Below are 12,949 nucleotides of genomic sequence, written 5' to 3' on the forward strand. Positions count from 1 at the left end.
GCATTATTAGAATTCCATCACCTAGATTTTAAGGATTTCTGCCCAACCAGTATCTGTAAACACTAGGAAAGTCTATATTTTCCTTTGGAGTTTCTTCTAGGCTCTTTATAGAAAACTTTTCTTCCAAAATTCTTATAAGAACGATTACATTGTGTTGAGATCAGAGAATTTAGTGCCTGACATCTTACAAGGTATTTTTAAATTGATTTCTTTGATATCTGATATCTTGATAGCTTTCCAACACTTAATTGGAAATTGAAATTACTGACCAACTGACTCTATTTTATAAGTACCTTTATATTTTTCCATCACATAAAAACAAACTACTTTTCTTAGACCTAACTGAGATAATCTATGAGAACCACAATTTATCAAATGAGAAAATTCCACAGTATTTCTCTCAGTTCTTCTAAACACAGAAGCTCGGGCACATTCTGGCCAAGTTGAGTTTGCTCCCTGAATTAAGCAAGCTACTGAATGTCACATGATTTTACACTTCTAAAGCCAAAGCACCAGAATGGAAATGGCCAAAAGGGAACTCTAACCACAAAGTAACCTACCTTCATCACCTCTCTTCAGTTTCAAGAAAAAATCAGAGCCAAGCAAAGTCCAAATTCAATATTATCTCACTTGGTGCAGGATTGCTAAGGCCAGGTTATATTATGCTAGGGTAAAAAAATGAACAGCAGAAAGAGAATTGGATTAATCAAAAGACTAGGATTTGGGATCTGGCTTTAGCACTTACTTCCTATAAATCTTGACAAATCATGTAACTCTCTGAATTATTCACTTATGAAGTGAGGAGAACCAGGTGACCCACAGTTGTTGTGAGAGTCAAATAATATGATGTGGGTAAAGAGTAATATGTAAACCATAGAGTAAATAACAAGCTTTTTGGGGTGTTTTACTCTAGATGTCTTCCTAAAGAGCAGCCCATGCCAGTGCCCTGTGCTTGCTGAAAAGCCTGATTACTGCTCGTGACTTTGGAAATCACAGAATCTAAACAAATTAGTCAGCAACCGGCCAGCACTTTGTCAGCATATGGTCACAGGCAGTTACTAATCTAAGCAATGAGATTCATGTCCAGCCCAGCACGGTACACCGAAGCTGCAAGGCCACCCCAAGGCTAACTATATGTGCCCACCTCTCCTGACTCTGACCACAGCTTCATCTCTTCCTCTGGGTTCACACCTTAGGAAACAACTCCCATTGAAATCAGCTTGGCTCCTGAGCCTCTAGAAACCCACACATCATACCACACCCTTAGACTATTCCTACCTGTGGGCAAGACCTGACAAATAATCCTTCAAATATTTCTAGCCAGTCCCTAGTCATGGACTGTAGCCATTCTAAACGACATCTAAAGGATTTGAGGATTTTTCCTTTGTGTGTTTAATTTTAATGGCCTCTAAGCATTTCCAAATCTAATTATTAGAAATTTGGAAACAGAAAACAACAATTGTACATGGGGCTTTGGAAGTCAGGCTGGTTTAGCAAAGGCTGCAAGCTACAGTTTGATTGTAAACATCTCTCTCTGTGCTGTAACCTCACAGTCAACATCTCCCAACTCACACTCATATCCAGGTAAAGGAAGCAATTTTGGCAGAAAGCAAACATTGGATTCCACGTGCCTTTGGGAAGGCATGGATCTCCACGATGAGAAAAGTTAGTTCTAGTCAAAACTAAGCACGTTATTAAAGTGAATGTCCTGGAATAAAAGGTGGAGGCACCCTCCAGAGTTCTCTACAGCGCCAACTCATACGATCTAATGCAGCCCAACGTTTAGTAAGAATCCTATCTTCTAAAGGGTTAAGAGAAACATTGGCTTAAGGTCTTAGACAAACCAAAGCACAAACTCAGAAGAAACAAGGCAAAGATACAAAAGGATCTTGATCCCTAAAGTTAAAGCTAAGTGTGCCAAGAGAATTCAGCTGGAAATCTGACTGAAGTTAGATGGCTGGATTCAGAAAGTAACTCAAGTGACATTAATCTAGGAGATTCTAGAACCCCACAGACTAATTTATGTTCATATTTTTGTTTTGTTTTGTTTTGTTTTTTAACTTACTTATTCCAATAGCAAAAGAGAAAGAAATCCTTTGAGGGTGATAGAATTACAAAATGGATTCATTCATTCAACATAGATTTACTGAGTACAAACAAAACATAAGTTAATTATTGAAAGCATTGCAAGCATGCCAGTAGGGAAGTTATTTTAGATGAAGGGGTAAGATTAAGCATGCATCATTTTTATAAAAACAATCAAATCCTTATTCTTGGGGGGGAAATTTTTAAATACATATACATAAATAGAAAGGCACATACTCTGATTAGGAAATTATCTTTTGTGTTTTCCAAGGTTTTCTGGGAAATTAACTTATTCTTTAAATGCTGAGATAGAGAGAGGTTGGAAAGACATGCAGATATGGAGAAAAAGGAACATAGATACAGAGAAAGAGAACAAGCTGTGGATTGAGAAGGATCCAGAAGAGATAAGAATTATATTGAACTTTTTAGATAGGAACTGCATTTCAGAAAAGAGAAAAGCTCTAGTCAAAAAAAGGCAGTGATGTTTAGGATTAAAGGTCCAGAGGCAAGACCAAGATGCAATTAGTAAGTGGAATGGTCCAGCCAAGACAACACTATACGAGTGTACGTGTATGGGCTCGAAAGGGAGACAGGACAGAACACAGGCCAAGTTGAGGAGAAATTTAACATCCATGTTAAGCAGCTTAGGTACTGAACTGAACTGAAATGGGGTTCTGAGGCTGATCTTTACAAGCTCCCAACCCAACTCGACCTCCAGAAATGGTTGGATCTTATCTAGATGTCCCTGCCCCACCTGCACCACTGTTATTGACTTTCCACAGATAGATAACTTTTACTTCTAAGAAGAGAAGCCACCCCAGTGCACCTCCAAACTTTACCTGGCCTTCATCTCAGGGATCTGATATTATCAGCATGAAAACAAGATCTCTTGAAAGAAGCAGGCAAACAGAAAAACTTTCACACTAAAGTGGGCAACAAATTTCAACCTAAGCAGGGAAGACTTTCTGGTGTCCCAGGAAGTGTCTCAGCAGTTATAAGCACTGCTCTAACCTAGACCTTTTTATGTAAATAATATAATAACCAAGAAAATGGACAGAAGAAAAAAAGAAAAGCTTACTGAAATAGGAACTTCTCAAGGGCAGGAACCTTGTTTTATTCACCTTTGCCTCACCAGAATACCTGGCATATAGCAGATCAGGAGATATTTGTTGACAAATGAATGAATGGATTTAATGGAGCCAAGCATCTAGATAGTTAAGTTTGACAAAACATACACATTCTCCAAGTACCCTCAGGCATGCTTCTAAATCAGTCAAATCCATGGGAAAATTGTAATCTTTCCAGCTGTGAGCATGGGAACAATCCATGTTCTTAACTTTCTTCAGCCGACTCACCATTTTGAGTGTTTGGACTCAGAACTTGGGTTCGAAGCTCCTGCAGGCTAATTCCCAAACACCTGCAGACCTCCTCAGGGCTATAGGGTGAAGGGTGAAGGGCGTCTTCCACGATCCCGAGCATTTCTTCCAGACTGACCCCTAGTTTGGCCTGCACCTCCTCTAGCCGCAGTATTTTATCCCATTGCAAGCCTTTGTACTTTGCCAGGAGCTGTAAGTTCAAACCAAGATAATGGTTATCTTTCATTTCAGAAATTGATAGGTGCTATTTTAATTAGCCAAATTCAACTTTAAGCTGTTGGGTTTTTTTTTGTTTTTTTTTTTTCCTATTCAACCTATCCACATTTCCCATCATTGCTTGAAAATGCACACTGGATTCATATGTTTGGAATTAAACATGCTTGTGTGACACTCGCAGGCTAGTTAAATATTTTTCCTTAAAATTCCTAACATCCCACTGATTTTTTTTTTGTTTTTGTTTTTGTTTTGTTTTGTTTTTTGGTTTTTTTGCCTGCTACCACTTTCCCTCAGGGCTATTTCTTGGAATGATTTTTTTCTTTTATCCCTATTCAGTTCATCCCTAATACACCACTCTCTATAAAGTCTACAGAAAGCTACTCAATTCTCATGTGACCTGGGTCCTGAGGTGGACACTGTATGCCCGATTTCATTAGAGCACTTCCTGTTTACCACATGCCTCTTTGAAAATGGCTAATGAATTTAAGTATCTGGGCATTTGGAGTAAAGTCCCAGATTTTAAATGAAAACCTCATTGGTGACCTTATGAAAAACCACTTCATTAGATCGCTGGTAGAACTAGTGCTGTATGCTTCTCCACCCTCAAGGGAACAGTGTGGCTTCCAACTGCATCCTGAGGCATCCCTTAGTCTGATGGAGAGGGTTAAGTACAAACCAAATCTTTGTAACCAGGTCCACTTATGGGAAGCTCAATCCAGAATGTGTTTCATTCTCCCCAGACCACTCGCAGCCCTTCAGAGCAGGAAACAATCAAAAGAGTGAAGATATCTCTCATCCTAAGGTCTATAAAATTCATTCCCTTAGTGTGAGGCAGGTGCAGACAATAGAAACAGCAAAAAGAGGCAAGTAAAATAAGGGGAAACTAGTCTTCAGGAAAATGTGCATCTGATTTACTCTTCTATTATGCTGATGATTTGATTTGCTTTCTTTTAGACAGGAAGCAGGGTTTACCAAAAGACCATTGAACTTTGGTTAGGGCCACTCACTTCTGAAGAATGTTAATAACAGAAGTTCTTATATTCATTAGTCCTCTTTTTAAAACTCTGGCTAATACATTTGAAAGGAGTTAATGATTTTAAGGCAGAACTGGGAAAAGAGAAAAAGAATTCTATTTTTCTGTTCAATTATTTCACAGAACTTGGTACCATTTCTAAAGCAAGGACTAAAGCTAAGAACTTTAGGAAGGACTAAGGACTAAGGAAAGCCTTCTGACTTTGTTTGCTTAGAACATTTAGTTAGTGTTTGAGCAGTGCTAGATTTGATACCTCCATGGATTTGCTCTTTTATTTAATTCATTCATCCATGGTCTATATTCCAAAGTATTGCCAAATTTGTTTGAGAAAACTTACAAAGACATACATAGAACAATATATTTATATTATACAGAAAAAGAGCTTAAGTTGATAATCTCCTTGAATGATACTTTCTTGAAACACAGATCCAAACCCAACCAAAATAAGCAATGAAGCAAACAGAAGTAATTATACCTGTATATGATTTAAAATGTGCTTTTTATTTCTTTTAATCTCCAACAGACTTATGAGATGGGTGTTATTACTCTATTTAAGAGGTGAGACTAAGTGACTTGTCCGAAGTCATCTAACTAGTAAGAAACAGAGCTAGAAATTAAACCCTGATCCTCTAACTCTTTCTTGATTTCTCAAGGCCACATTCTCAGTGAGTCACGGCCAACATCTACACGGCATTGCTTACACTAGTTCAAATTGCCATTCAAGCCCTATGAATGCATTTCTAAGCACAAACTAAGATTTATGCTAGAAATGAACATTCCAGTGATTTAAAAACACTTTGATAGATGTGTTCCATCAAAAAAAAAAAAAAAAAGGAAGGAAAAGGAAACATAAAAAAAGATGGCCCTCGAGTGATGACTGTGGGCTCTTCCTAAGGACCTTTTAGTAAACAACAGTCTTCAAGTTTCCATCCCTGGGCTCACTTGGACAAGTCACATTGCCTCAGGCACTTGAACCAAGGAAACTGAGCCAGGGATGTGTGAGGAGAAAGTCTGGGAGGGATGCCTGCTGCTGCCTACAAGGTTGTATTTTTAAGGCAGCCTCCATGTGTGCTTTTCTTCCATAGACATAGGCACTAGCATACAAAAGTTAGCATTCACTCCAGCAATATCCCAGTTTGCTGTTGGGTCCACATGGCCAATTTGATATGTATTTCAATTAACAACAGCAGCATGGCCATGAGCCACCGAACAGCGTGCTGTGTCATAGGAGTAAAATAGGAAAGCTGCTTAAGCCCTTTGGAATCTGGCTCAGGAAACAGAAAGATGTGACTTGCAGATGAAGGAAGGGGATGGGTAAGATCACTGTTGCTCAAAGACAGAACTTCATGAAGGAATTTGCCACTTGAGGCCCTGGTGATTGGCCTACTTCACAGTTGTGAGTCAGGGCTATGAGTCAGGGCTATGGGTCATTTCATCACAAGTTCCTCACTTGTAGCAGGGTGGGGAAATAGGAGAAAGCAGTTCTTTGTCAACATCTAGCACTTTCTTTGCACCGCTGCAAGTACTAAGTCTTCGTATCAGATACCACTTGTGGGAGGCTCCTGAGCTTGTTCCATGCTTGGTGGGCAAGAAAGCAGGCAACAAGTGTTTTGTCCACAGTCATGGAAATAAGCAGATAAAGGGTGCTAGGATCCTGTCTCAGGTTGGTGTCTCTCAGAAGCAGTCCCTAAGGCAAGTATTTAGAAGAAAGGATGATTGCAAGATGCTGGTAGAGGAGTAGAAAGTGAGACAGGAACAGAAGCTAGTGCAAGGTGTACTGATACAGACAGGTGAGGCCGGGCCCAGCAGGCCCTCTGGAGCCTGTATGTAAAAACCTCAGATGTGCCCTGCCTGTGGGCAAGAAAGCTGGGATATTTACCCACTAACTCTCATCCATCATCCGGTGAGGGCTACTTGCAAGCTACTTCCCTAGCACTTCCAGGTTGTGTCAGGTGCATACTCAGAGCTCTGCTACAGACAGAAAAAGCCCTCAGTCCTGGAGAGTTGTTGGAGCTTGCTGTCAGGGAGTGTGCTGGGAGAGTGGTAAGATATGGACCCTATTTCAGGAGCCTGACTGTCAGAATCCACCTCTCCTTGACTTTCCCATTGCATTCAGCAGTACTAACAAATCAGTGGGAAAGGTACCAAGTCTCCTCTTCACCTGGTCAGCAAAAGGCTAGAATTTCTAATCCCTTCCCTTAGTTACCTCTAAAAACACTCCATTCAACAAGCTATCTTCCATACAACAAAAGCAGCTGTGTTGTTTTGTTTCGGGTTACATAAATCACACATGCTCATTTTTAAAATTTCAAAGAACACAAACAGTTCAAAGTACAAAAAAAAAAAAAAAGCAAAGTACAATAAATTGTCTGTAGTTATCCCAACGAGACAACTACCAACCACCATTTTGATAATCATCCTATCATATATTTCTACAAATGTTATGGATACCTGCACACATATAGCTCAACATAAGTGGGATCATACACAGATGTTTTATTGTGAATCCTTTTCATTTTTTGCGTATCTCTCCCTTACCCGCTTCCAACCACACAGGGCTGTTCTCCAGTATTCCTTGGCAGGTGGTGACTTCCGTGTGCACATTGCACTCATAACCACCACCAACACAGAACCACAATGACCCTGCGCAGTGTTAGTGATCTGCACTGCCTGCACTCCATAGCGGGTTTCAGGCCACAGGAGAAAGCCGAAGAAACCCGCACAACTGTGCAGGCATATCTACCACAGTTCTCACCACACCCTCAACACATTCTGCCTTTTTTTTTTTTTAGAAAATAAGGCATCCCCAAACATTATGCTCTGGATCCCACTCACACCTAATTCATACGGGGCACAATGGAAAGAGCTGGGATGAGGACAGACCTGGACTCCTGCGCTTACTTAAAGCAGGTCACAAGCTACCTTGGCCCAACACTCCCAGTATGTAACATGGCTCACTTGATGTCTACTTCACAAGCTACCATGAAGATTAAGTAAGATAACACTAAAAACACCTAGCACCTTGGAGGTGCCCAGGAGGGCACTATGGTTTTCCTTCCCTCCCCATGTTCCCCTGCCTCTCTAGTAGTTCTCACCTACCTGACACCTTCTCCCATGCCTTCAAACATACACAGATGTTTCCTGTCTTAAAATCATTATTCCTAAAGCTACCACTCTTCATTTCTCCCACTCTTCCCATACCAAACTCCAGTTAAGGAATATGGCCTCCCAAAGGTTTTTCTTACCTCCCAAGCCACTCCCAAAGCCCCTGGAGTTCTCTCAGTCCCTTTAAAAAGTCCTAATAAGTCAGTGGTTTCTGGCACTCGTCAGTCCCTACCTTCTTCAAATTTCCTGTTTCGTTGGCTTCTATAGCACTGAGTTTTCCTGGTTTCTCACCTCTCTGGTCCCTGCCTCATTTCCTTCCATGACTCATTTTTCCCCTTTCATTATCTCATTGAAGTCACCTTCCAAGTTTAACCCCCGACCTTCTGATCTTTTCTTGCCACACTCTTTCCTTCAGCAAACTGAACTTAGCTCTTGGTTTCAACTGTTATCTCCAAACAAGTAGATCTGAAGGTTCTCCCCCTAGCCAAAAGTTATATTCCATGCTCAAATTTCTAACCACTTACAAGAAAATTCCATGGGAAATTTCACCGCCTCTCACTTTCCATCCAACCTTCCCTAAACCCACCCACCAGTGGCAGAGCTAGGCTTTCCACCCATCATTTCGGCTTAAAACTGCAGTCCTTATCAACTCAACACGTTTCCTTTATTCACGCTTGCCTGCGTGCAAGGAGCATTTGCTGAGTGCCCACTACTCCCCAGGCCCTAGGCAGACAACAGTGTTTATTCACAGGCACACACGGTGCCTGACCACAGGGAGGTCTCAGTCTACCAGAGAAGAGAGGTGTTAAACAAGAATTACACAGTGAAGCACTTCATCTAATTGCCATAAACTGCGATAATGGACAAATGCAGGATGTGGAAAGAAGGCATTTAACACATAAAAGGACATTTGGCATAACAGGAGTGGGGAGGATGGTCAGGGAAAATATCATGCCAAAAGAAAGACAGAAACCCAATCACAGAGAGCTTTATGCCCAACCTTTAGCAGGTTCAGGCACAGCCTCTTTCATACCCCTCCCTTTTTATCCCATCCCCGCTTCTCTTCAACCTGCTGCCAGGTTCGTACTTCTAAAACCTTGCTAACAGCAATGGCTCCCCATGCTTCCACGACCAAGCCTGGTTGACCCTTAGCGTGGTACTGAAGTCCCTGCCACAACCTGGTTCCACTGAACACATTGCCCCTGTTCCCCAATATGAGCGTCCTCTACCCTGCAGTGTGGTCCGACCATTCCGGGAATGCTCCACACTGGAGTCTTGGCAGAGTGTGTTCTACTGAATCAACAGTGCTGAGCGAGACCGGCCACGTTCTTGGGTATTTGGTTTTTCTCCACTGAAATTCAAGAAAACTGCCAGAGCCCTGAGATGATGCCCACCTCTCACATTCTATCACTAGACAGAGAATAAGTTCCATATTGACCATTAAGTGGTAGGAGCTAAAACACCGGGCGAGTGATGGCCCCTGACCAGACAGGCTCTGTAAAGAGTCACGTTGTAAAATTTCCTTCAAGTGCCAAAGGACCACATGAAACTCTCTCCTTCATTGCTTCACATGTTGCCACAAGGAGCTCGGGGTATGCAAAAGCAATGGAATAATTTCCCTTCCCTTTCTGACTTCCCATAATGCTTATTATCAGCATCACACATTTTATCCCCCAATATAATTAAGGGATGCTCTCTTTTATAGACATTAAACATTTCTGGAAAGGTTTAAGCCACTGAATGTGTGTAAAGTCTGAAAAATTTTGTGCTCATGAAAGATTTCTGGCCACTTTGTTAATTTAAGAACATAAAAATGTGCTTCACTTAAAAGTATCCCTTACGCAAGTAGTAATTATAAATCTCTACTGAGTTTGCTTTGAAATGTTTTTAATTTTAGTTCAAATGGCTCTACCAGACTCTGACTTTCAGTGAATCTGCATCATTTAGTTTTTGGAAGCTACTAGAGGAGCTAGTAAGGAGAGGGGGAGGGAGAAAGAGAAAGAGAGACAGAAAGGAGACTTGAGGATAGAAGAAACTATCGATGTTAAAGCCAAACAAAGAAAAACCATCTTTGTTGGTTCAGTGTACTTCCCCGTGTTAAGCAGGTGCAAAAGGCACTCATTTTCCGAAGAGGAGCTTGGAGAGCTGGGAGCAGTGGGAAAATGAGTGTCATTCATTACAGTTTTGCTGCAGAGAGCTCTGTCTGATCAGTCTCATTTTTGAAGCTATTCTGATTAGTCATTAGTCATTCAGACACTTTTACCGTCTGAAAACAGAAAGTTTACCCAAATTAAGACAACTTTCTTTACCTTTTCACGTGGGAGGTTTCTTTCCTAATCTAATGAGACCATTTCCAAACAAATACTATATTCATCTACATGTGAATAAGAGAATGGAACCATATTAGAAGGAAAATGTGCTTAGTAAAATCTCAGCCTAGATTCCCAGGCAAAAGTGTATTCTTAACATCAAGATCATATTAGCAGTTTTATCTTTACTTCCCTTTTGTACAGAATCTCAGATTCTACTGATCTGCAGCAACATGATTCAGGAAACATTTTTCATTTTGATAAAGTCTTTCACTTGTCTTTCTTCCATATTTTAAAAGACAGACAAATTCAGAGTATATACCAATTGGGAGGAGTAGGGGGCAAAAAGCAAAATTCAGATGCCAGTTTCACTGACCAGAGTACCTCTAAGACGCATGTGGAGCTATCAACTCAGAAGATATCCTCAAGAACAAGAGGTTTTGCAGTGGAGTAAGGTTTTTCAGGCACTACTGCTTCCAAGAGAGATGGCTTTTTTTCCAGTTAACTCTCAGACATTTCCCCATTCTGACAACTTCCACTAGAGACTCAGCCCCACACCTGAGCTCCTCTCTCCCCTTGCATCTTGGGAAGGGAAGAGTCACAACAGGAACCCATTTCACATCTCATACTCGTTGTAGCTGTAGATCTCGTAGAGGACACCTCATTTCTTGATGAAACTTTGAAAACAAAGTTGTGTGTGCATGAAGTCTCCTCAGGAAGACTACACTTACTCATCAATCTCAAAGTAAAGTCAGCAAGAATAAACCCTCAAATAAATAAGACACGAATTTCTTCCACCTCCTGAAAGAGGAAGCTTGTTGTCCTAAAGGAAAAAAAAACTTCACTGTCATTGACGCTTTGATATTGAAAAGTTTACTGCACTACTTCTCATATATGCACGGATCAGATACTGTGAAGTTTGATATTAAAACATTGCTTTTACACAAATTTTAGAAATGATCTGAATGAGTAAATTCCAAATTTAAAACATTTAAACCATGATTTTTTAAAAAATATTAATGCCAAAATGTTCCAGAAAAAAAGCAGCTTTTATTTTTCTGGCTCATCGTATCTCAACTCCCCCTAACTTCACAACTTCAGGTGGTGGGAGGAGGGTGAAGTAGCAAGTCAGTCACAGGAATAACTGTACCTTACACAGTAGCTGTAAGGTACTTTCTCCACAGTAGCTCGTCCAATATGCACTGGTAAAATATTGTGAAATTGAGCAAAATACATATGACAGGGCAGGTAACACAGGGAGTTATTCATTTATTCGGCAAATGTTTATCCTGTGCCTATTTTGGCCTAAGCACAATGCCAGGCGTTAGAGAGATACAAGAGTTAGCAAGATGGATGCAGTCCTGGCTCCCGATAAAATTGTATCAAAAGGAGGAGACAGGGGCGCCTGGGTGGCTCAGTCGGTTAGGCGTCCGGCTTCGGCTCAGGTCATGATCTCGCAGTCTGTGAGTTTGAGCCCCGCGTCGCGCTCTGGGCTGACAGCTCAGAGCCTGGAGCCTGTTTCCGATTCTGTGTCTCCCTCTCTCTGACCCTCCCCCGTTCATGCTCTGTCTCTCTCTGTCTCATAAATAAATAAACATTAAAAAAAAAAAAGGAGGAAACAGACATTAAACAATGGTCATAAATTCCATAACTGAGAAGTGTACGTACAATGAAATTTGAAGGGAGACTTAACCTTAGTCTGGGAGTAAGAAAGTCAAGGAAAGCTTCCCTGGGGGACATTTAGGCTGAGACTTCAAAGAAGGCAAGGGGAAGAGCATTCTGGGCATGTGCAAAGTCCCTGGGGTGGGAAGGAGCATTATAACCGGAGTGTAATGGGAGTGGGGGATGCTAAGACAGGAAGAGGATGAAGTGCACAGGCATCAGATCTTGCAAGGCTCTCCAGGACTTTTTACTTTATTCCAATGAAATAAAAAAATTTGAAAGGTGTTAAGCAAGGGAATTATCTGATCAGACTTAAATTTCTAAGCCCTCATTCTAACTAGGAGAAAGCACAGTGCACCTCCTAAGCCAGAACCCACTCCCCAACTCCAGGCCTTAATTCTCTCCACGTTTCTGGTCATACCATATACCTTTCTGGATCCTCCATAACATTTCATTTCTGCGTCATTTTTGGAGCACCTGCTTACATACCATACCTGATCACATACTAACCATTTCCTCTAATTTTAACTCTAATTTCACATCCCTCTAATTTTAACTCTCCACTCTACTCTCTCTATTCTTATGTCTTATATCTCTCTGTGTATCTTCATGCTCCTAGGCATATAACAGGTATTCAGTAAATACTTCCTAAGTAGATTTAAGGCTTGACTGGCAAGATTCTTCTAAACTATGGAACAGAGAACTCCCAAAACTCCCTGCTGGTTTGTGTTTCCTTTGCAGACATGTAAAAGTCTTTTGGGCACAGGAGCATTACAGCGAGTCTGTTTTTTTAGAGTGACCAGTGATGGCCCGCTGCTACAAAAATGGTGCATCTGACAGCAGCAGGTGTTGGGGTTACCATCACATTCGTTGAGGAAACAAGATCAGTTATGGTCACTTCCCATCAGTCACCTCCAACTACCTTTCTCCACCCATACCTAACCCACGGCCTGTGCTTCACAGATATAAACTCTCCTCTTCTCCCCATGCCACCCTAGAAGACTCAACTGTGAAGTTCACATAGCTTCCAAATGCCTAGAGGTTGCAGGGCACACCTATGGGTTTATTTATCTCCTGAGTTTGGAATCAGATTGCTCTCTACCCAAAGATTATCATTTAAAATATTGCTGCACTAAGAATGTTGCCCTAAACTTTAGGGAAAG

The 12,949-nt window shown here is 41.1% G+C and overlaps 1 protein-coding gene across 4 annotated transcripts in view; it reads right to left on the reverse strand.

The window, feature by feature from the left end:
- Positions 1–12,949, reverse strand: part of GALK2 (galactokinase 2) — a 144,182-nt gene that overhangs the window by 41,833 nt on the left and 89,400 nt on the right. For all 4 annotated transcript variants that reach the window (XM_023255384.2, XM_023255383.2, XM_023255382.2 and 1 more), the window contains exon 8: positions 3,441–3,651. In XM_023255384.2, the coding sequence (XP_023111152.2) occupies positions 3,441–3,651 (211 nt within the window). The remainder of the gene's footprint in view (positions 1–3,440; positions 3,652–12,949) is intronic.

Source organism: Felis catus, chromosome B3, assembly GCF_018350175.1.
Source record: "Felis catus isolate Fca126 chromosome B3, F.catus_Fca126_mat1.0, whole genome shotgun sequence".
NCBI lineage: Eukaryota > Metazoa > Chordata > Mammalia > Carnivora > Felidae > Felis > Felis catus.